Source organism: Bicyclus anynana, chromosome 7 (genome assembly GCF_947172395.1).
Source record: "Bicyclus anynana chromosome 7, ilBicAnyn1.1, whole genome shotgun sequence".
NCBI classification, from domain to species: Eukaryota; Metazoa; Arthropoda; class Insecta; order Lepidoptera; family Nymphalidae; genus Bicyclus; species Bicyclus anynana.
Window position 1 is genome coordinate 7,792,878 of NC_069089.1, and position 26,340 is coordinate 7,819,217.

Genomic DNA, 26,340 nt, shown 5'->3' on the forward strand with positions numbered 1-26,340 from the left:
CTAAAAATTGTCAGTGTACAATTTCTGAAATAAGAAGCTCTACTGTACCTACCACAATTGTTAATTTTGTCTCTCAATAATTCTACTTTCCAAAATTCATTCAAATCTCTACTCTTGCTAAAAATATTATAATAAGTACTTATATCTTTAGCATTCAGACTTAAATGTTTCTAATACGAACTTCTAAAGTGTAGAATGCCCTTCTAGTTGTTTCCTGTCAGGTTCGATATAAATACTCTCAAGACGTATCATTTTTAGGCAAACACGTCCCATCTTAAACTTCATTGCACTTAACCATGAAAGAATGCTAATTTTGGTGCTAGTTTAGAAAGTTCAGATTATCACCATCCTTATCAGACTATTTCAACGGCCCACAACTGGGACTTTATAACAGACAGTTTATAGAGATAACCTCGCTTTTCCAATGGGGGTAAGCTTTCAATGTGATAATATTTGGCTCTTGTCTCTTTAACAATTACTGTCAAACATAAATGATTACCAAATGGTCTCCGAGAAAACCTTAACTTATACTCTCTGAGGCATATACGGGTATCTGACGTCATGGACTTCCTAACTCCAGGCTGAGAATTGTTCTATCATAGAAGAAAAGCTCAGTACCTATTTCATTCGGTCTGTATCAAGAGTCAGACTCGTGATACGAAGCCACATAATCTAACCACTGGACCATAGAGTAAAGAACGGTCTTTCCTTAATGTTAAGTTGTTATTTATGACATTGTGCATTTTTAAACTATTTTAATATTCTTTCAATAAATTAATTTAATTTTTAAGTAAGTAATAAAACACAAGTTCTCACAAATAGTTTATTTTTCACTATTTTTATTATTTTACAAAAGAGCAGTTCCATTTACTTCTCTTCAAAACTAAAGGATTATTGTAACAAAATTCATTTTAATAATAAATGTTCTTATTTGTATGGTGTATACCCTACATATTATTACAATTAATATATTTTATTGTTATTAAATAACTCTTTTATAAATTTTGTCTGTGCGTAGGTAAATAAATTTACCTTAAATTACAAACGTGCGATCAAACAATATTTGCGACAAACCAACAAAATATTGCAAAATTATTTATTTATTTATACTTTATTTGTACACCACAACATAAGAAAAAACAATTAACAAGAACGAAAAAAGTATAGCACAGAAGTAGAATACAAAAGGCGGCTTTATCGCAACGTAGCGATTACTTCCAGGCAACCGTGGTTATACAAGGTTTTATAAATAAAATAAATTACACACTAATACATAAACCAGATTACATAGACAAATATAAAATAATAAAAATACATAACTTTTTTTAAACTAATATATACTATAGCATGCCATGACAGTAAATAATATACATACTTTAAAAGTTATTAGAGAAGAATGTAATTTGACAGCTTTTTAAATATCCAGTGATTTTGACTGTCGATTATGTGCATAAAACACTATGACGGGTTCATCTTAATATTCTTTGTGTGGTCGCCTAATATATGATTGTAGCAATTTGCAATGAATGAATATTTGATATACACATTTATACATAATTGAAGACAATGGCAAAATAATCTATTTATTTACTTCTCCTACTTCTACTCCTGTGGCTCTAACATGCGACTACGTGAAGAGAAATATAGAAAATATTGTCCAATGGCGACGTATGTTTCAGTCCCATCTCTTTTAAGATATATAAAGAGATATTTCCGGTTGAAATTTGTCTATTTATTTTCACGAGACTCTCTCGTCGCTTGTTAGCCCCACTGGTTTGAATTGCATTATTATATACCACAAATTCTGTTTATATTTGTTACTTCAAACGGTTACATACTAATTAAAAAAGATATTTTAAATCATAACTTTTTTATTAGGTACGCTAATTTCGCTATTAGTTTTCAATTACTTTTGTTTTCCTTGTTTTTCTTTTACGTTTGATAAAATATTTTTAAATTATCTTTATACATTGCCATAAATATGTAGACTTCATAATAACTTACGTTCCAAAAATAATTATACAGTCCGTAGGATACGAGTAAAATCATTAACATCCCATATTTGTTATGGCTAATAGTCCACCACGGTGGCCCAATGTGGACATACAGACTTCACACACGTAGGTTTCCTCGCGATGTTTTTCCTTCACCGTTTGAGACATGTGATTTTTTTTTAATGCACATAACTGAAATGTTCGAGTAACGAGTATTTTCGCAATACAATGTAACACTACCTTTTGTTATAAATGACCTGCTCCATTGTAAATTTTACAATATGATACCGCTCGTAAGGTAATTTTGTTATAGATTGTATATTTACAATAATATACAGACAAATAATTGTCGATGTCTAGATATTAAATTTTATATTATTAATTCTAATAAAATTGGCGTTTCATTTACAATAACGTTATGTCCTATAGCTAATAAATTAATACATAACATACATGCTATTACAATACTATATTTGATAAAAATTATATATTTATAGATAGGTATTAAAATATTACAATACATTTAGTGGAATGAAAAACAAATAGTTTTATTGGCAAAAATTTTACGAATAATTTTTAATATAACTCGTTGACCAAGTTTATCAGCTAGACAAAGTAAAAGCTATTCGGTATATACTTACGCCATTTATGTATTATAAGTGTGTGTCCGTGTTGAGGGACGCAAGACCTATCCTACAGCAATGACCAAAGCAAAAGAATCCTTAGGATAGGTTAAACATTCAATATCCAGGTCGAATTGATGCCAAATTTCTTTTTAAGATAAGTTTAATGCCTAAGATACAATTCCTGCTTGGTTACTCAAAATTCAGGCATCAAGTTTCATCCATAATGAAGTTATAGGAGGTCAAAAATGGCTTGAATTCCTTCGAGAAAAAAGCCGTGTTCCTTTTTTTTGCTCAACACGGCGGGGGCACTGCCGTACCCCCAGAAAAGCTTAAGATAAGATCAACATAAAAACTACACTCATAATGCCACAGTTCTAACAATATTTCTATATAGAGATAAATATAAACATATTATTTATATAGTAAGTATAGTATCTGTGGATTTCGTCCAAAATCCAGAATCATTTTGTTAGATTTCCCTTATATACCTTATATTCACAAAACTACCTTTAAGGCAACAGTGAATAGATGTAATTTAGTTAAGTGCGTTCGTTTTAGATCATGATACCAACGATATTTTATACTATAGACATGTTACTTACCTACAAAAACATCGCAAATAAACATCCGAACTCAGCTACTCCACTGAGCGTACACAATGCACAATTACTTACTTACATTAAATATTTATGTTTTTACACTTCCTGAACAATAACTCGGCATTGTAGACATTATTTAGGTATTGTTTAATTAACTTTCGTTGATAATATACGACTCTATGAAATTAAGTCAAATTGGCGTTTTTGCCTATTTCGACGTGCTAGTTCTAATAGTATAAAAATCGTTGCATGATACTATATGTACGTATCTACTATATGTACGTAACAAGACAAAGATCTCTAGCTCAAATAATACAGATTTAGTAATAAACTCAAAAACGTATACCTAACATGTATTATTATGTTTTATTAATTATTATTATTTATCCCAATAATAAATAATTGCCTCTTGTGACATTTTCATCACGCATTATTTTAATTGTAATTTATTTTAATAACCAAAAAACCAAAATAAAAAGTAACTGCCAAAATGTTTCTCCGATCATTGCATAAGAATATCTGGACCTAGGTATGGTCTAAGATCCGGCATTAGATCTGTTCATCATAATATCATCTGTTAATTCATTAGTGCTATCAAATAAATGATAGATAATGTTCACAGTGACACATTACAAATATGTTGCATAGTTTGCGTCAACACATTTTTCATACAAAATCTACAAAACTATGAACTTGATCAAATGCTACCTAATACAGTTAAATTAAACATAAAATAAGCTTCCATTTGACATATTAGACGACTAAATAACTAATGAGGGTATATAAATAACATTACTTAACTGTTAATATCTAGCAACCCCACAGTAACAGTGTGAAATCAGGCAACTTGTACTTTTTTAAATTCTATTGCGCATATTCTATTGACTAGTGTACGTTTTTTTTACAATGAGGGAAGGAGATTAAATAAATTAAAAGCAAAATATTCATTTAATACTTACTGTTCGGCCGCACATTATCTAAGCAACCTATGTGGAATGTGTATATTTTCTATCATTTATTTCTAATCCAAATTAAATAACAGATGAGGGTATATATTTCTTATGCCAGATCTTGTACTAGTAGATAGGTATATTGATTTACTTTTGTGTGCACGTGTTCAATTGTGTAGGTTGCAGGGTTTTGCATTAGTTCTGGTAGGAAAGAGATAAGTACTAGAACTTTTTTACAATTTCTTCACAATATATTTCCTTAACCTCCGGTCCCCACTATCCTCTAACATTTTTACAGTGCATAAAAATAATATATTAAGGTTCTGAGATAACAGCATCTTGAAGTGAGTAGTGAATAAAATAAAATATTCGATAAGAATACGAGTACTTCAATTTTTACATCTACTTAGCAAAGATTATTCGAGTTTCCATAAATATTTTCTCTGGTTAAAATGCATCTAGATTCTATTTAAAAATTCCAAGTTTTTATCTACTTAGTCATTATCTACTCTTTCTATAATAATTAATTTTTAGTTCAATATTTAAGTATAGAGTGTAATGCATAAGACTTTAAATATCACTAGATGAATCCCATCCAATAGAACTACGTTTAAATAATATTGAAATAATATTAGTTTGGTCCAAACTTGAGTTAAAGTGTTTGCAAAGTAAATAATATACTTGTTACGCTAAGCCACACATACAAACTGAAATAATCATGCACAGCGTTTTAAGAGCATGCAATTTTGTATAGTAATAATAAATTAACCGACTTCAAAAAATGAGAAGGTTCTCAATTCGAGTCTAGGTTTTTTTTTGATTTTTAATTTTCTGCAGATAGATTGATATAGTTAGTTTGTTTCATGTTTTATTTATTTTCCTTACATAAGTAACCACAAATATATTTTGAATACAACTTATTAATAGGTACAACGCATAAAAATAAACTGTATCCAGTATCTAAATACTGGTCATCAAACCATCAAATTCACTAATATTATGGACGTTCTTTCCATTACTATCATTAAAACGTACTCAATAGGCAAACTCAGAAGTTGAAAAAAGATGTTTCTTTAGATTACGAGATGTTAGGTATAATAATTCATCCAGACGTTTATTTCTCACCATACAAACAGAAACGCTATTCGTTTTTGTAGAAGCCTTTGGAGATAGGAGCTACATTGATTGAGCATTAAGGCTTTGACTATATTATATATTGTCCCACACAAGTCTTAAAATGCGTAGGCAGTAGGTAAGTAGTCACTTCTTTACTTTTATGTGGAAAGAGTGAAATTTTTGATCATCTTGCAATTTTTGGAACACACATCTTTTCGACTTCTTCAATGACATGCTTCTTCAGCACATCTTTAATTATTTTAGACATTTAACAACACACCGGTGAAAAATGTTTCGCGGTGGGAAATGTAGAAGAACAAGGTTACGGAATATATTATAAAAAGAATACCCATTGTCAGATCAAAAAAAAAATCACAGGCCCCGTATCTTATACATTATACACAACAAGGAAACATTGGGAGATCAATCGCTATTGCAGTCATCATGATCGTATCTCATAAGCATCTGCAGAGAAAAATAAACATCATTGTTGAAACATTCTGCAATTATTTAATTAGACACAAAAAACTACAGACTTTAAACATGCAATATTATGCTTTAAGTGAACAGTAATACAAAATACGGGTAAACATTAATAAAGCAATTGTAACTCTTGCTCGAATTCACAACACAGCTGAATTCGCCCATGTTAAAATGGAGCATAAAGTAAAATTGCAATGTGGCCAACGTAATTTACGAAACTTTGTTGTACTGTAAAATATTTTCAGCGATATTATAATATTCAAAATATTGCTCAAGAAAATAAAGGGAAAAAGTCGTAGTGTAAAAGCTATTCAGAAAATATTGCTTGATATTACTTTAATTTTATTTCGTTTAAGGTTAACCAATATATTTCAAGCTTTTTGAATTTATAATTTATACCTTTATCAGCTTTTGGTGTTTAGTAGTTCATATATTTTAATTTAATTTTAGTAAAAAAATAACGGTTTTATTAATAATGTAGTAATTTCCACTCAAAAAATATTCTGTAGTAGGATTGCCTAGGAAATATTTCAAATAATGTTTGTCATTTTATTTCAAACTTCGCTACACAATTATTATTTATTTAAGCAATAACAAGTATCTTTGTGGTTTTTTTCTATACATAAATATAAAATCTTTTTTGATAATGTTTTTTGAATAACATGCGCGTGTGATAAAATGTTAAAATTATATAAGATAAATAGAGGAAACACTAACTAAAGTCTAGGGTGCAATTCTAGGGTAAAACTGTGTATTACCTACTTACCTATCTACTGATTTCATGGCAGTATTGTTTGCTATTATACCTTAATCATTGATTAATTATTTATATAATTTCTTAATCATGTACTTTTATTTTACATACCTGTACCTATACATAAATTGAAGGGAATCAAAAATTAGGGGAATTTTGGTTTACATTGAATTTAAAATGACTTTGCTGTAATTTCATAATACAATAACACCCTACTACATTGAAGTATGTCCATATTTTATTTAATATTGTTAGAATAAACGTTGAATATTTGTTAAAACTAAATTTAATCTTATACAAATATACAAAAGTAGGTATTTATCAGAAACAAGACAATTTTCAAACATAATATTATAATGGTGTAAGATTCGATATAAAGAATATATAACCTCATCTGTTATTTATTTGGTATAAAAAACAAATGATATATTCACATTGACACATTGTAAATAGGTTGACTAGTTAAATTACGGTCAAACACATATTTAAAAAAAATAAAGGCAACTTAATAAAATAAAAATAAGCATAAAATAAGCTTTCTGTTGACATATTAGACGGATTAATAACTGGTGAGGGTATTTGTATAATATTAATTAACTGTGTAAATAGCAACCCCACAGTTGCCGTGTGAAAGTAGGCAACCTTTAGTTTTTAATTCTCTTGGGTATATTCTTCTTACTAGTGTAAGAGGGAAGTAGATTAAATAAATAAAAAAAAAATCATCATTTAACAATCGACGGGCGCAATTTCACTAGGCAATCTATTTGCAATGTGTCACTGTAAATATTTTCCATCATTTATTTCTCATCCGAAATAAATAACAGATGAGAGTAATATATTCCTTATACCGGATCTCGTACTATAACATTGGTCTGATTAACAAAAGATCGGAATAAAACTTCGAAGAACGACACTGCAGTGCTGATATGATCTTCAGTGATGAAGAAAACGACCAAGAGAAGATTACATTTTTCCCAATAGACCAAAAAAATACTCGAAAAAATATTCAGACAAGACATAAATGTAGCGCCATATCTAACAACTTTAAAATAGTAGTAATACATAATAATGATAAACAAATATTAATATCAATACCTTACAGGACTAATCTCAGCTAGATTAGTATCAAGTATCAGACGATATTTTTATTTATATTGCTTTTCTTAAATTCAATTTATTTGATAAAACATGCTGTATTTGGTAAATAACATAAAGTTATTAAAATAATGTCAATTATTACAACTTTACGATTAAATCCAGATACATATTATAATTATTTTCAATATAATATATTAGCTACCATAGTATAGAACTACTACATGAAAAAAATTATCTATTGCCATCTAGACTAGTAATAGAATAAAGCACTTTAAATTTTCTGGTCATAGCTATAATTATATTTATCAACACTTAATACAAATGAATTGATTTTATATCTCATATCTAACAATCGCTTCTTATATAAATGGACGCAAAAATCTCAAAATTCAGTATCTTCTACGGCCCTCTTAATTTGTTTGACGCGAATTTCAATTATAAGAAACGATGATACTAAGCCTCTAAAATACAATTATAACAAGACACTTAAATGAACACTGGATTTTATTAACGACTCGCCTGCTAGATCCACGTCAAACAATGTTAAAAGGCACCATTTCAACCTTTACGAATAGGTTCTCGAAAAAACTCCTATGCATCCTACCCGCGCGACCAACACCTATAAGGAATATGAAGTGATTTTTCTACTAAAGATTTCATTTCCAGATCAAAATCTAGTAGTGTAGTTCATCCTGGATCTCGCTTTGGGTCTAAACTTGCTCTTCTTTCTTGTAATGCTGCCAACAGAGCTTCTCTAACTTCTCTTTCTGAACTTCGCCATAATCTTATGAGTTCGTTTTCAGATAGCTGAGATAACTCTGATCGTGCTCCTGTTGGAGACACTCTTGGATATGGGGGGGCAGGTGGAACATCCGCTTCTTGGGAAACCATTATCTCTACACTGGCTCGATGACTAGGTGGATCTACAGATAAATAATTTTGTGATGATTCTGATACGTCTTGGTATGATCTGGTCGAGGAACCTTCGGGTCTCCGTACCATTGGAGAAGGCGTGCGGAGTCTAGTATTAATGTCAGGGGGAGAGTTTGTTAAGAAACTAACGTCGCGGCTTAACCGCCTTCCGATATTCAAGCTTGTCTTCTCGTATATAGATGCAGAATCAGAACCTAACACTGAATCAGTACTGAATCGGCGAACGTTGAGACCAGCAAGGCTACATCTTTTTCTTCGACTTCTAGGAGACCGAAGTTGTCTGGGTGATCTGATTTGACGAGGAGATCTACTAGAAACTTCAGGGGATGGTGATAGAAATTTTGACTCTGTGATTTCTTCTGATACTGATGTCTCAACCGCGACGTTTTCCTTTATTGAATCTAATGAGTGATCACGACCTTGTTGTACCCTAAAACAATTAAATTTTTAAACAAAAGTCATAAAAGTATATTATAGTTTGTTAAATAATGCTTTACGCTTTTTACCTTCTGATTTCTTGTATCATCTCAAAGAATTGTGCTTTACTCTTTCTTCTTCTACGCTGTTCGTGTTCCTTCTGAAACAAATGCATCTCCTGTCGTAATCTGATAAAAAATCAATCAGGGAGATATGTGGCTAGTATTATTGGGAGTATGAAGATTTTTGATGATTTAAAAAAAAATATATAACATTAAATTTTGGGGTGGGTTGTAAATTGATTAACACTTACCCTTTTGACACTCTTCTGAAACAATGAGGTAAAGTGTCCTTGGCGAATAGTATTGACTAGTTCCCTCGCTGCGTGGTGTGGTGACACCAGTTCCACGCAATTAATAAATCTATAAAGTTTCTGAAACAAATTCAAACTAAGTTTATTATAATAGTTTTTAATATTTCACAGAAGAGAAAAACATTTTTATCAAAACATACATCCCATAAAATGTTCCACTTTGCTCAATGGTAAATATAAAGGAGGATACCTAGTATGTTGTTGAGTATCTTAATAAAAAAGGGCGTCGGGTTCGGGTTAGGTGGGTCAGTTTGTTAGTTACAAGCTAAAAAGTGTGAATTTCACAAATCTGTCGATTTGAGCTTAACCAAAAGGGACAGAGGGTTAAAACTTTGTAACCCTCCCTCCCTCTTAGTAAATCCTAAAATCCCTCTTACTACAAATACACGTAGATAAATAACCTTTGATATAGCATCAAAATAATAAAATATTCAGAGGAAAATGCAATCAGAGATTACGTCGAGTCTCTAAAGATAAGTGGGTCGTTAGTCTTAAAAGCCGCAATTCTCCTGCCACGGCTTGCTTGACAAGATTCGTATGAGTTATACTGAGAAACTCCGTGATAAACGCTGTATAGAAACATAGGTAAGTACCTACGAGTATTCCAGATTACATACGTATATACCTATAGTATATTTAAGTAGGTAGTAGGTATTTTAGTACCCATAACACAGGCTATAGGCTTACTTTGGGGCTCAGCAGTGATGTGTGTAGGTATTGTTTAAGTATATTTATGTATAGGTATTTATTTATTTTATGCAAAAAATTACAGGCTTATTCACTAACTTTGACATAAGTTAGTTGACATGTACGAAATCGATATTCTATGTACAAATATCACCCGGTGCCTACTGACAACACTTCGTGGATATCATACAGTAGCTACATTTCTCAGTTGATTTGATGCTTATTTTAATAGGTTGTTAATAATGACCAAATTAGTGAATAGGCCAGCTGATCACGATTTCAAGTGATGTTAAGTGACGATGTTAGTAAATTAAGATGGAAGAGGACTTGCTTCGAAGTTTATTCTACCGTTTATACCTCTGTTGATTTCTACTGCATATCTACTATTTTTTCTATCATTAGTCTTATATATATAGATAACAAATATATATATAGATAACAAAGTTTTCCTCTTTATTAGTATAGATTGATTACCTGACTGAAAAACATGATATTTCTGCTTCTCCAAATGGTTCCTTTTGGCTGATGACGCAAAACGGGAAGAGTGTATTTGTAGAAAAGGTGTTCCAATATTAATATGAGACACCCGACTATCATCCCCACTCCTAGAAGAATGAAAACTCCGGCTACTGCTGCAACTCCTAAAACAACAAATATTGTATTAGATAAAATTGTATTTACTAAAGAGTTTGCTATATTGTAATATTGTACATAGGTAAGGTTAGACAGTACATACAGGTGTCGCGTAATTAATGGATAAAACGCAAGTGGTAGACACACCACCTAATTATCTAAAACTAATTTGAATAGTTTTCCTAAAATCCCTAGGGTGACCAAATTATATATTTTTTTTCGGTTTTTTCAAAATTTTCTATCTTGAATCAGTTTTTCTAATGCTGTAGTTGCTGTAATTAAGATTTTATAAATCTGATTTTTGTTATACATTACGGAATAAATTACCACTAGGGTGACCAAGTTATATAACTCGGTCACCCTTTTCAGAAAAAACATTTAAATTAGTTTTAGATAATTAGGTGGTGTATCTACCAATTGCGCTTTATCCACTAATTATGGGACAACCTGTATAGAGTCATATTGTTCTACCCTAAGTCTTATAAGAATCATCTTCATCGTAATGTGCCATCTCCGAACTGAAGTTTGGCAGTCAATATGTGAAACGCCTTCCTATTTTTAGCCGCTTCTTTTAGCTACATATAGTCTAGCCAACCATTGTCGTTGATGGCGGCCAGGTGATCTTTTAACCAAAAAACCTTAAAAACTGAGGGTAGAACCCTCAGTTTTAGCCTTCTGTTCTCCAGATGATCTTTCAATCCCTTGCAGAAAACAACTACCCACAGTTCGTAAACTTTCTGGCCATCACCGATGGGATAAATAAAGAAGCTTAAGCTTATCATTGCGATTAAGCTTTTAATTTTGTACCATATAATTTTCTTCCGTCTCGCTAGCTTTTAATATTATTAACATGAAGTTAGGCTTCCCTAGAAAGGAAAATCCAATAAGCTTTGTCCGATAACGTCTCGATTAACGATATTGGAACAAATCGCGTTTGTTATCTAATGAGGCGTAGTATACATTACGCGTCTGCTGATTTATTGTATATCCAATACGCTGGAGAAATTAACTGAACTCAATAATGCGAATCAATAAACATCAGCTATATGACAAAAAAACATAAATTGGCTTTTGAAACTTTTAACAGGTTTTGTTATATTTGCCCGTATATTTTGATCAGTTCTACAGTATATATACTATCTTTCTATAATATTTTTCATTTATCAATTATTAAACCACTGAATAATTATTCTGGATCCCACAAAAAAGTTTATATTTCTCTACCTATTACGTACGTAATCTACTCGTATATACATGAAAATTAAATGCTATTCGTTTGTCTCTAAATATCGAGCTGTGCCAATTTAGCTGATTTTGGTTTTAAAGAAAAGAAAAGAAGAGGCAAGAAAATAAAGAAAAAGGATAGGGGAAATGTATAATATAGAGTAAGAGTATGGTATGGAGTAACTCAACGAGTTGCGAAGCTGAAGTGGCAATGGGCGGGGCTCATAGTTCGAAGAGCCGATGGACGTTGGGTTCCCAAAGTGCTGGAATGGCGACCCCGCACTAGTAAGCGCAGTGTTGGCCGACCCCTCACCAGGTGGACTGACGACATCAAGCGAGTCGCAGGGATTCGCTGGATGCAGGTGGCTCAGTATCGTGATGTTTGGAAGTCCCTGCAAAAGGCCTATGTCCTGCAGTGGACGTCCATCGGCTGATATGATGATGAATAATCTTATAGACTCTTGAATAAGTTACAAAAAAAAGAAACGATAATCATCAATAAAAAAAGAATCATATTGGCTATTATTTATGAAAGATAAAACTTAAAAATTGATTGAATATATTTTTTATATTTTTTAAAATATGAAACAGTATAGATAGATCTTAGAATATTCAGCCATGTATTCGTAAATCAATTCCAGAGTTTCTACAGTTGCTTCAATCACTCCCCCGTCAAAAAGTTTCCCTAACACAATGTAGTACTTGACAGAAATAATAAATGACTCTCTCGATTATGTAGATTATATCTCATTTATTCAGTTATTACATTATTATTAGATGCAACTTTTATTCCTTGGTCTTTTATCATCTTGTAACAAACAAGACAAACATTTTGCAATGGAAACTCTTGTAAATTATTCAATAGGTGTATAAATAAACCCGAATTTATTTTAAGTGTACAAAATTGTAAAGATAAAGAGTCAGATAAACATGTAGGTGAGACATTATATACAAGTAAGAATTCATCTAATTTAGAAATCATACAAATACTGACATAAACTCATGTTCTTTAAAACCAAATAAATATCTGTAACCTAATAGGTTAAGGCAATAAAGAGTTGTAATTCAAAAATAAAAGTTCATTTGTAAAAACTAAAATCTAAGAACGAATTCCAAACGATAACTTCATTTATCAAATCTAAATGCAATACTAAAGCAAAACGAGCATAACAGTACATTTTAGTACTTGGCAATTTTAATTCAATACGAAAAATATGGGGCCAGCGTTAAAAACTTTGTTCATAAAATCGAATGTGTAGCGAAGCAAAAACTTTAGGTATTTGTAATTACGCGATTCAGGGATCGCAATATGGCTCTAGTTGACACCAAAAGTTTCATATTGAGGGTTAAAATGGTCTGCCCAGCAATTCCTGTCAAATGGACTGTGCAATTGTGACCGTTAATACTTTTACGTGCATCGTTTCTACGTACTTTAACGCAGAGCAAATTCAATTGTCCGATATCGTATAGTGTCGCTGAACACAAATTGAATTTTTAACGTAATAAATATTTGCACTCGCACTATGTTATCACTAATACAAACTCTAATAGCAACGTCGTTTCATTTGTTAGTCTAGTTTACATAAACGAATATAAACAATAAATTGTTCGAACTCTAAATGCATGCAATGAAAGATGAATGTTAAATGGTTGGCTTGTATGAAATAGGATCTATGTAAAAGTAGTAAAAGTTGAACTTAATGTATTTAAGAGAATCGAAGAGGGAACTAAATTTAGCAGAAATAAGAACAAGATGATGACCTTTTCTGTTGTATACTTGAAATGTGAAAGAACATGAAATATTTCTACGAATAAAAAAGAAGTCTATAAAAATCTAGTTTTTAATTTTCAAAAAATATAGACACTGGCATTTATTTTAAATATCGTTGGAAAAGTAAATAATAATATTATTTTTCTGTAATAGTGAAATAATGAATGTATTTCTTCTACATCGCATTTAGAGGCCTTGGAGCCACGTAATGAAGTAACAATAGCCGGCAGGCCTTTTTCACTTTTAATTTTCTTGTCCCTCAAAAAAGTTTATACAAAATAAGAGGTAAACACGCTTTCCGTCACAGTAGCGACATGTTATTGTTAGAGAATCCCATTTTGTATAGAAAAATGGAAAAGATTTCACGCTATATAGTTTCGTAAGTTATCTTTAAATACTCCTAGATGTACATCTGACGCGAAGGGAAATCCGGCAACAGACACGTCTGAATATTATTGCCAACGTTGTTTTCTTCAATCTTTGTTTTTACTTTATTCCTTTGTTCTTTTCAAATTATCTGCTTATTGGACCAGCCAAGTCAATGCCTCAACGCGACAAGACAGTTTTCTAACAAAATGTCACGAGTGTGGTTTTACGCTAAGGCACGTGGCGTCTCATTTTTTCAACGATAAATTCCATGTTTAATCTTTTAGGTCGGCTGCAAGTAATACTCCCTTCCCTCCATCCCAGAGGGGTTGGATTAACGTGAGGCTGGCGATAAATTCTAATGAAATTTCCGCCTGAAGCGCGGCATCTGAACACGTTGATATAAACAACGCAAAACGAAAATAGTGCAATTTGTGTATCACTGACACGAAATGAATTAATATCACCATGTTCATAACAACAATTTTAATAAATTAATACAAGAAATCTGATAGCAAACTCATCGATATTCACAATCCACAAGGAAATTTTGCAATTGAATATTTATCTTCACAAACATTTTACAAATAGGTACATTAGCAAAAGCGCACTTTAAAAAGTATTGTATTTTTATTGTCATTCAGTGTTACAAGAGCAGATTTGTGATATAGATATGAAAAGGTAACATTACCGTGGTTTTGTTAAAAATAAATGTGTAACTAAAAAGAAAACCTTTTTTTAATTCTTCACAAGTTCTAAAATGGAGGCGGGCTAACTTGGCAAGAGGAGGTTGAAAATCCACACCAATTCGGTTTCTAGACGACATCGTACCGGAATGCTAAATCGCTTGGCGGTATGTCTTTGCCGGTAGGGTGGTGACTAGCCACGGCCGAAGCCTCTCACCAGCCAGACCTAGACCAATTAAGAAAAAAATTATTGGCCCAGCCGGGGATCGAACCCAGGACCTCCGTAAATCCATCACGCATACACAACGGACGTCGTCAAAACCTGCCATTTTTAAGGCGAATGTTTTGTCTACGTACTTTTATAAATGTAGGTATTTCTTTTATTCAGTTATTTTAAAGACTTACAAATGTGCGAATTGTGTTCAAAGAGTAAGTAGATATAAGGTCTTAAGAGTTTCAGGAATGTATTCTTACCAAGAGGTTTCGGTTGAATTCCATAATCCGGGCTTAGTTTGAAGCACGGCAAAGCTCCGTACCACTTTTCAGTCAGAATATCCATGTACCCGTTCGAGGAATATTTTGCTATCACAGCTGATATGCTATCCTGCAAAATATTTAAACTATTTTATAACTATTTATGATGCAATATGTCAAAATATTATCTATTTAAAATTATAACATTTGTTTGACTAATAAATCCTAAGTATGAAGTCCTAAGCCATTAGGTTTTGCAATTTTTAAAGATAGAGAGAAATTGCTTTACAAGTTTTTTTTTTTAATTTGACGTAGGAATAACTAATGAAAAAAATCTCTACAATTTCATCTTTAGATAAACCTCGATGAATCATAAAATCAGTGCTGATTTGTGCTGAGCATGATGATTTTTTTCTTTTGTAACCTTACACTGATTATGTTATCGGTACTTGCGGAAACACGGGCGTATAACACCTGCCTGCATTTTTCCAATCTTACCTGCTAAAGTAATTTCTAGAAAAAGTACCTAAACAATGCGAAGCTTTACGAGTGCAACAAGAAATTCTTTTAGCAATACTAATGTTTTAATAATTTTATATTAAAGCATTAGTATTCACAACACGCGCGCGTCGTTCCTCACTGTTAACAAAACTCCGCACAAGCGTTATTTCATAGCAAGTTATCATTGAAAACGAAATAAAAGTACTATCTGCTGATTTATGTCTCCCGTACTAGGTTAGGGGCCGGCGCTAAGTATTGTATAATGTTCCCATCAACTTTAAAAATAATAAAATTTTATTGAAACAAACTTTTTAAATGTATAAAAGGTAGGTAAAATTTAAGCTTTGTGTAAAAAAAAACAAAGTAATTCATAGCATGGTTTTACTTTCGAAATACCGTTTATTTTATACGAGTAATATTTTATTTAACCGATAATTATTTTTTTATTATTGTTTAAAAGTTTTATTAAAAGCTTTATTTTTAATATATCTAACAATAAAAGACAAATATAACCTACTTTCTGAGGAAAACATAACCTATGTAGTATTTAACTCAGTTGAAAAAAATACAATAATAGCATTGACCTTGACCAAAACACACAAAACATACAATAAAATATAAAAACATAAAAAAATACAATAGTAGCATTTTACTAACCAAAAAAAATAGTGTTCTTTCTTTTATTGCTAACTCATTTGTTCGTCGGTATAAAATAATAAATTATTATCTTCCATTTGCTACGATAAGCGGATGATGCTCGTGTATTTAACAACGTCAAGATAAAATGACGCAGAAAAAGAGCGATATACACGTCACACGACACTTGGCTATCGATCACACCATTAGCAGTTCCTGCGTCACCACCAATATTTACGCTCTAAGATTTGAAGTCGTTTCGCTGTCACTGAGGCCTATCTGCGACCTTCTTCATGTAAATGTACGCAGGCCTCGCTAATATGAAGCCGTTACTCAGTGCTTCCATTAGTATGTGATATACGGTTACATCTATGAGTCGTAGCACCTAAATACATTAGCTACGGGGCATGAATTAAATTAAATGTCGTAGAGCAGTGCGTCGTGCAATTTCTAAACACAAGCGACAAGAATCTTTGACGAGAGTCGTTTTCTTGCCGCTATGATTGTCAGCTTCACGGAACTTCAACTATGATGCTAAGCTTCACGGAAGTTTAACACGAAGTTGTGCAAAATTGTGTATTACGTATTCGAAAATATATATAGTTCATTCTAAGATTTTCTTTGTTAGTATTTAATAATGGTACAGGAAATGATGGATGAGTTTGTGAAAAACAATTATTGATCTCATAAAATGAGATGGTTTGATAATATTATTTTATTATTTAAATAATAATACATTTTTTTTAACATTTCTAAAGTAACTTAACGGAGTGACATAAACTCGATTGTATTTAAAATGACTAACAAAAAAACAATTCTTCTTCATTCTTCAGTCAATAGATTTTTTTCTGTTTTAAAGTTATTTTTGTCATTACCTCTATGCATGAGGAGTATTCGGTATGAGTTATTTACATAATAATTCGGTGTGTGTGTGTGTGTGTGTATGTGAAATCGTAGCTTCCAAGAAGATAAACCGATTTGGCTACAGAATTTAATAGAATGCGTACTTTAAGGAGACGCTTAATAGCTTCGAGTCTTAAATCGGATAAGCCCGCCAGAAGACGGCATTTTTCCGTAATGATGAAGGACATTTCTGACGGTAGTTTTTCTTTTTAGTTTCTTTCCACTAAGTACATAAACCTACATGAGACATACATCAAAAACTCCCTTGTACTCTAATGTGAGAACAGGTGATTTATTTGAAAGCTTTTTTATTACCCACCTTTAAAGGAAATCCTTTTGCCATACCAATAGCATATGTATCTTGCGTAAGGGCGTGATCACCCACTCTCTGGAGCTTACAACCATGGTCAGTAGCGCGATAGTAGTCTAAAACAGTCGTGTCGGCAATCAATAAGTCTAAGGTTCCATTCCTAAAACATGAAAGAAAATGTATTACTTACAAATTAATTGAAGTTCCAAATAACCCTTTAAAATTTTAACAAAACAGTAGGTACGTACAGTGCAAAATGTATTTTTTAGGATTAAACAAAACAGATAAACAACTCCAAAAGGAATCACTTTACTGTCTACAACTACGCTTACATGCTCTGTTCATCAAATCATCGTGAAATTTTACACACCTAGGGGAATAAAATACTTAAGAAACTTATCCAGAGCCAGAAAAAGATTTTTGTTCCCGAGGCGTGGATAAAACACGGAGCTAAGTAAGATCTAACGTCAAATATAATAAACAAGTACTCGGGTTCCTCGCGAATAATAAAATATGGTTTTATATTAAATTGATAAGTGTCCTGACCTAAGCCGTTGAATTCCTTCCTCGATGTCTTGAAGGGCATAACGACGCATTTGTTGCGCCAGATGTGGGTTATGTCGTCGAACGTAATATTCCGCCACCGAGGACTTTGCTGTCCCAACTCGTAAAGACAGCCACTGAAAATGATGAAACTTTGTTACTAATTACTACATTATATTCATTGATTGCTATTAAAACCTGAATGAGGTCGCTTCACTAAGGTAGAAGTATTTGTATGGGCATTTTGTACAAAATCATGCAATTTATATGCAATGGCCAATGTTGCTATTGTAATTTTAAAATTTAAGCTAATTACTGTACATGTTTTTGATGTGGTGCAGGTATAGCTAGTATTTTAAATAGTCCAGTTAGAAATTAAATTGCTTGTGTTTTTTATGTGACGAGATTTATACATACATTGCTTCTTCCTTGGTAGTTGTCAACGGCGTTATGAAAAAATAGTCCAGCTATAAGAGCAGCAATATTGGCAGTGTAACTGGCGACAAATATCACAGAAAATCCACCCCACACGTTGATGAGGAACTTATTAGGCCAACTTTTTGGTGCTTTAAATGCCACTAAATGTCCACACAGCAAACCCCACATTACCCATAAAGCACTAGAAATGCTAAAATTTTTTGATCGCTGGCGACCCCATGGATTCAAACCAAACGGAGATAGCCATTCATATATCGCTACAGCAATAGCCGTTACATTGAGAGAGGTGAATATTGCAATCCATAGTTCTGGTGAAAACGGCAACAAAAACGCCAATAGTGGTATATCCGGTCTCTGATTTGGAGCCGCCAATATCGATATTCCACTAAAAAAATAAGGTTGACTGAAATCAATTACTTCAGCTCGTGCGGCTGATACGCTAAGTGCCGCAAATGACATATGAGCGGCTCCAGAAACTAAATCCCCAATAATACCGTCCCATTTTTCGAGATTTTCGTGTGATTCTCCATCAAATATATATGGCATTTTATCTTTATTTTTATCTTCCCATATCCCTCCATAGCCATGTTTATACTGTGAAAAGTAACTCTCCTGATTTGTCCAAAAATCTCTATTAATGATTTTGTCTTCGTTATAGTTTCGATATGGCTTCACTAACTTTCTGGCGCCATAAAGGCCATCCTCTACTATATATAAATGAAAATCAAACTCTAATTCTTGCGCAATATTTTCTAGTAAGTCCATAGCTAGTCCATAGCAACAATGAGTTGCCATTTTCCAAAAAGTATTCGGTTGAGGCGTCGGAAAAAAATAATCATCTACATCTGGAACATTTTCCCTTTCTAATTCGTTGAAGGCTAGAGTGAGATTATCACGATCAGATGTTCGTGGGCGATGACAAGGTAATCCTCTTAGACATTGTCCATCTTCATCAAGTTCGCCTTCCATTACAAAAGGCGGAGCTAAGGCAGTGACTATACGAAAAATTGTGCGAGCACCAGATGACTGTCCATGCGCCACAAGCCGTCCTCCTGGCCATACAATTGTATGCAAACTGACACTGCGGCCTAAAACATGACCGACTTCCCTCCATACATTAGAACCTTCTGGGTTTGTTACTAAATTCAAAAATGAAAATGATGCAGTTAATGACCGTTCTGAGCGTCCTGCACTACCAGCCAGTTCTAAAGCTGTTGCCATTCTCATCTCTCTGAAATAAAACGAAACAATTGTTTTACTTTACATTTAAACATATTTTTTATACAGAGGTTTAATGTCTCCATGATTTTTGTCTCTCGGGTTACTTTTAGCTGTTCTACTTTATTTTAATCGCAGTACTTTTAAGATAAAAGTCAGAGTTGGTGAGCAATAATTGTCATGGTAACTTAGCTGTGAATTTCCACAAAAGGAAGTGGACAAAGTTTTATAAATGTTATTATCTTGAAAGCGTTGAGAATTAAAGTTGCTGTAGCAAATGAAAAACCACAAAATACATTCGTACTAACTAATGACGTAACAATTGACACGACCAACGCCTATTAATTCAGGCGTAACCAACTTGCATACTCTGCACAAATATTGGTCTGCTCTCCACAAATACCATTCATTGATTGCAGTTGCCTACAAAGGTTTCTTTATAATGCTAGCGAACTTTCACCGTCATGCACTTTTTTTTGTTCTACGTCACAAAAGCCGCAATTAAAATGGTCCGCGTCAATAAAATGAGATTTTATAGCACTTAAAACGGTTTTCGCTATTGACCTGACCTACATAGGCCGCCCTTATTTTGAGATGAACAAAAAGGAAAGTATTCGCTTCAAGTCATGTCAATGGTAGGTCATCATTCCGTCGAATCAGCAGGCACAGTCTGGCTGTCGGCCAAACTTTTGCTTCCGGAGTTTCGTCGAATTTATGTTATCATGATCGAGTTGGATGTTACCCAAATTTAGCAGACTTTTAAATATTCCTTTTTATCTTTGAAATATCATATGCCGTTAAAACTATTATAACAAATATGAAATCATAATTATATTGCAATTAATTAGCCAATAATTTCTTTTTATATTACTAACGGACGCTCGCAAAATCGTCCGCCCTTAGACTTTCTTAATATGACCCTCTCGCAAAATTCGTCTACTCTACCAAATTAGTAGATACTAACTACCTCTTTGAATGGTAACATAATTTATCTACCAAGCAACTTAGTCATCACACCAAAATAAAAAACCTTCAGATGCAGAATTAGTTTATTAGCTCGAAACATTACAATCTCGTTATTAAAAACTATAATTGTTAAGGTCGGAATGATTATAATCGCGTTGAACTGTTACTTGTCACTACAAAAACATAACACCTACCTATTATCTATTCACATTCTAGCAATCGAAAGTGAAGTGACGGCTAGTTTATTACAAACGAGGAAACTTCCCGCCGAAAGTAATTTAACTGCCAGTTCAGATGAAAGACGCAATTAGTTACATGTCACCGAAACATTAAACCCTGAACCGAGCAAAAATGTTTCAATGTCGAAAGACATTTCGTCTAACGACAAAACCTGTTATCCACGAGATCCGACGCATTTAGTTAGAAATATTGCGAACATTTGGACACTATGTGAGTTCAGATGACCATTATATTCATTTGAAAGATTTATGGTACAATAAAAGAATGCACTGAATTGTAGTTACCTTACTTTATTCTATATTACCGGACGCCCGCAACTTCGTCCGCGTGGAATTCAGTTTTTCACAAATACCGCAGGAACCATAGATTTTCCGGAATGAACAGTACCTTGTATTAATCGAGAGTAAAATCACTAGAGTAGCCCCAGCGTAAATGAGGAACAAACATACATACAAACTATCGCCTAAATATAGTGTAATAAACTTCGCAGTTTTACCCGAGTAGGTATGTTAGGGTAAAAATATATTTCATAAACAAATATTTACTTTATTGTTCCTATATTATTAGGATACGGTTTAACGTACTTAAACGTAAAAAGTAAGACTATATTACAGTAAATGTTAACTGAAAGACCGCGGAGCTACTATTATTAGTTGCTCAGCAGATTTTCTGTGAATTAATAACCCACAAATCCATTTTGTTTACTATTAACAGCCTATTTTAACCGTTACACAGCGCCAAGCTTCAGTGGTTATCCCTTGTCGTCTATCAATATAGGAATTGAATCAAAAATTTAATAATCTGTTATTAAATTTACCACCAACTCCCGTAAAATAAGTAATTCTCGAATGTAACACTTCGTTCCTAAATGTTTTAGTACCCCCAGACCCCCATTATGAAGGATCAAACTTAATATTATATGACCGGAACATTCAAGGCACGTATTTTATTAAATAACGCCCCAATAACTTCTGGGTTCGAAGTGGACGATTTGATGGGTCAAGCGAAAAAAATCATGATTGAAAACACCATTTAGATTAATCGATCGGTTTTTTACGTTTTGCTATAGATCAATTACCCAAAGCGATACTTATATACGCCTTTCGTTGCTTTTTAATCATTTCTACTTTTGTAGTTTAATTTCATTTAAGTATTTATTTATACTTAAATGAAATTTTATTTTATTAGTAGTCTAATGTTACAAAATCGCCCTTCACGATATTACGACTATCTAACGTAAATAAAACATAAACAAAATAAAATATATGCCGACTCATGACTAACTTCCACTTCTGATTAACGGAGAACAGACTAAATCACGCGGGCTAAATATCGGGATATCGTGTTAAATCTCAACTATGTTCTACGCTTTATGTCAGGGATGGCAAATACACAAAGTAACACTATCCATCAATACCGTTGACTTACTTCTACAGGTCTACCCTCTAATTACAATATTAATCAAGTATAGCGCTAATACTATCAGATGTAAACCAGGATTAATTATCATAGGGCAGGAGGTCAAGCACGAGCGGAATTACGGACTGGCAACCACTAGTAGCAGGGTTAAAGAATCCTTTTATTACATGTAAATGCTTCCCGCTCGTTTTGGCTTCCAGCTAAGTAACTAACAATGCAATGACTTGACTATACGAATAACAGACTCACTCAATTCTCTCACAACTGACATATAAACTTGAGAGTAAAATAACTGAATAAACTTGAGAGCTAATACCGCGTGGCGCGTGCCCACTCCGAGATCGTCAACTGGCAGATGCCTAGACAAACAACTGACAAATAAACGACACGTACTCCTTGACGTTTCTAACAGATATCGCTACCTAATTAGTTACTCTGATTATTGTAGGATGGCGATATCTAATCATCCGACATATACAAAACCACGGATTTAAAAAGTAAAAGCTAAAAACGTTAGCTTTTAGCGTTTTCTGTCCTGTGTTTGCGTTTGTGATTACTGAGTTTAACAAAACTCTTCAGCTTTGGAATAGTAGTATGGACCACACTACTATTTATTTTCATTTGGTTTTATTTGTTTTAATGAACATATAGCGTGTATTATTTAATTTCATTTCAAAGTGCACAACCCTAGTATCAAGAAGTTCTCAAATTGAAACGGTATTTAATATTCATCCTTCGAGTTTCATATTTAACAATTACGTTTTACTTTCATCCAGCCGCATAATAACTATTGTGCGGCGCTATGCTCAGTAAATATGTAACGGAGTTAAAGTTCTCCCCGGGACAAGCAACCCTTTTGCATATTTTATTTTATGTGGGACGGAGAAACAAGTCTCATAATGTAGTGTGGTCGGACAAAACATGAAACTACAAGTTGGGTATAATATTATTGACGCGTTTGTTTTATAAGATTTTATATGGCGAAAATGTAATTGGATTTTTGGTTATAGTCAAAATAATTTAAGATGATACTAGCGGACTTTGTTCGTATGAAATTTTGTTTTTTTACAAATCCCGCGGTCAATGGGCTTTTCCGGGAAAGTAGCTTAATATAAGGCCGTCCTTTGTATCCTACTTCTGTGCTATACTTTTTTCTGTCTTATTATTTGGTTTTTCTTGTATTGTGGTGTACAAATAAAGCATAAATAAATAAATAATATTATTTTGTGTTCCTAGATTTTCCACGTTAATACGACTGAAACAAAAAACAAGATTTTAAATGTTTTAACAGTTTATATTAAATTCAATGCAAACACGACTTAAAAATTACTTGCCTTCTTTATGTTAAGGAATTCGAATTTGGACTAAACCTGCCAATAGGGTTAGTAGGGTAGTTGACTCTTATCATCTAAACAATATTAATTTCTTATAGTACTTGTAGTCCGGTGAGAGTTCGAAATAAATCGATATTAATGAATAAAAGTTAAGGATTTCTAATAAAACTGAATTTAAAAATTATGTATTTTTTCATATTTTCCAAACGTCAAAAATGCTGTCGTACCTTTTGTGACTTTACAATGTTACTTGATGTACTAAACGTCAAACTAATTGTCATCTAATATTTTTGACAAAAGCTCCGTTTGTGACGTCATGAAACAGTTGAAATATATACCATCATGGCCGACAGGCGAATAACAAAAAATATTTAAAAATTAAAATTTTCACGTCTCCGAAAATATGATGATTTTTTTTCAATATAGTACAACGATAATATACAATTTAAGACCATATAAAAAAGTGTCAACTAGTCGATTAAATCTTGGAATGTCAATACGAGTATACCGTATCGTACGTATACATTTATGCTACGAATATACAAACAAAATATAACAAAAAATATATCTAAAGTGAAACATACAGTTTTCTTCAAATGACCACAAGGGTGAAAATGCCATGTCCACAAAAGACAATTTTATAGCATAAAGCCGAGTTCAGGCGACCTGTGGGATTACATTAGGTTCCATACATTCACCGTACCATCTGCTTTCTGTGTAGAAATTTAAATATCGCTTTGCAACTTGTTTGCTTGCATACAATCAGGCTTTAGTCGCACCAAAATCACCCCTCCTTTACTTGCATGTATTTTACTTTGCGAAGCAAAACTTTTTATTACATAGCAATACTGAAGGACTTGAAATTTCTATTATGAGTTTCAGGAAATTATAATAAAATTAGTAATTAAATATCACGTGTCTCAAACGGTGAAGGGAAAATATCGTGAAGAAACCTGCATACCAGAGAATTTTCTTAATTCTTTGCGTGTGTGAAGTCTGCCAATCCGCATTGGGGCAGTCTGTATCTATTTCACGGTTGGACTTCAAAAGCAGTTTATATAAATAGGAGTTGAAAGTTTGCGTGACAGACCATAATAAAAAATATATATAAAAATATATACGGCCGAATTGGGAAACCTCCTCCTTTTTTTGAAGTCGGTTAAAAATTGGTACATGAACTGAATTAAAAAAAAAATAAAAAAAAATAATGTGAATAAAGGATTTTTTTAATGTTTTGTTAATTTAAAGACCATTTAGGGGTAAAATGGAAAAATCTTTTTCAAATGGTTTAAAGGGGGTAACAAATCACTAAAAATATAAATCAATGATCTTCAACTCATATTTTAAAAATGATACATGAATAAAACATAACGTGCTTCAAGCATTTCAAATTAAATTTTTTCGTCATATAAGCAGGAAATCCATAATAATGTGGTAACGTAAGTGAGCTACATATCCAAGCTTATATAAAATCTCAAGTGAACCTTTGAGATAAGAGTATTGAAGGGGAATGAATCAAATAACAAAGAATTCAAGTTGTATTAAATCGCAAGCCATTTGAAACCGGCTTAATACTGTCTCTGATATAAACCGACCAACCTTCGCCTTTTAGATAGAGGGACGTAAAAGTAATCTCGAGCCGTTGTCGGACTCGCTAGTCAATTTGCTTTTATGATGATGCCCCACGCTTGTTACCATTCTATTCCGTAGTGTGCTTTGCCTTTGTATAAATGCAACAGAATTTGAAATATAGAATTATATGATTTATTTTTATTATATGAAAATTTCGCCCTTGACTGCAATTTTGCTTATGGACCAAAAGTCCATGTCTTAATATGAAACATAGGGTACTTTGTGACCCTAGAGTAAAAAAAAATTCAATGGGATTTTCCGGAAAATTAGCATAATATAAGGCCGTCCTTTGTATCCCACTTACTATATTTTTTTATGTCTTATTATTTGGTTTTTCTTATGTTGTGACGTGTATAAATTAAAAAAAAGTATAAGTTTGTGTTCCAAGGTCCTATTCTGGTAAACATACATCTCTATACAAACTTCCATCCAAACTGGTTTTGTGATTTAGCCGTGTAAACAGACAAACAGACTTACTTTCGCATTAATTATAATATTTATATGGATTATATGGTACTTTTGACCCTAAAATAAAAAAGAAGGGGTTAAAATAGGGTTTGAAAGTTTGTATGAAAAGACCTTAATTTTTTGAGTATAATGTGATTTAAGAATTTTAAAACCCCTAAAGTAGTGAAATAGAGGTTGAAAGTTTACATTGATTTCCACGCAGACGAAGTCGCGGGCGTCCACTTTTAAGAAATAAATGTTATTTTTTCGAATCCATTCCTCATACTTCTATTATAAACGCGAAAGCAAGTCTGTCTGTTTCCTCACCGCTCAACTAAATTTATATACATCCATACATAGGCATATATTTTTATCCCAGAAAAATTCGTGGTTCCCGCGGGATGTGTAAAACATCACACTTTCGGAGTAGCGGGCATCTGCTAGTTTATTTATCCAAAACGCTATGCTCAACATAGGTACTGCTGCCAAGTTCTAAAATTATTATAGTGACAATTAATCACCAACCCCAGCCTGTTATGAATTTATTGAACTAATTACTTATATGTAAC

At 32.6% G+C, this 26,340-nt stretch overlaps 1 protein-coding gene across 2 annotated transcripts in view; it reads right to left on the minus strand.

The window, feature by feature from the left end:
* Positions 1–6,853: 6,853 nt before the first annotated feature.
* Positions 6,854–26,340, minus strand: part of LOC112043698 (glutamate receptor ionotropic, NMDA 3B) — a 50,962-nt gene continuing 31,475 nt past the window's right edge. Inside the window, exons 7-14 of one of the 2 annotated variants that reach the window (XM_052882473.1) lie at positions 18,495–19,746; positions 18,081–18,214; positions 17,544–17,694; positions 15,185–15,314; positions 10,505–10,671; positions 9,284–9,403; positions 9,060–9,127; positions 6,854–8,983 (exon numbers count right to left, since the gene is read on the minus strand). In XM_052882473.1, coding sequence (XP_052738433.1) covers positions 8,308–8,983; positions 9,060–9,127; positions 9,284–9,403; positions 10,505–10,671; positions 15,185–15,314; positions 17,544–17,694; positions 18,081–18,214; positions 18,495–19,746 — 2,698 coding nt within the window. In that variant the 3' untranslated portion in view covers positions 6,854–8,307. Of the gene's footprint in view, positions 8,984–9,055; positions 9,131–9,283; positions 9,404–10,504; positions 10,672–15,184; positions 15,315–17,543; positions 17,695–18,080; positions 18,215–18,494; positions 19,747–26,340 lie in introns of those variants that run through there. The other variant, XM_052882474.1, reaches the window with a different exon arrangement.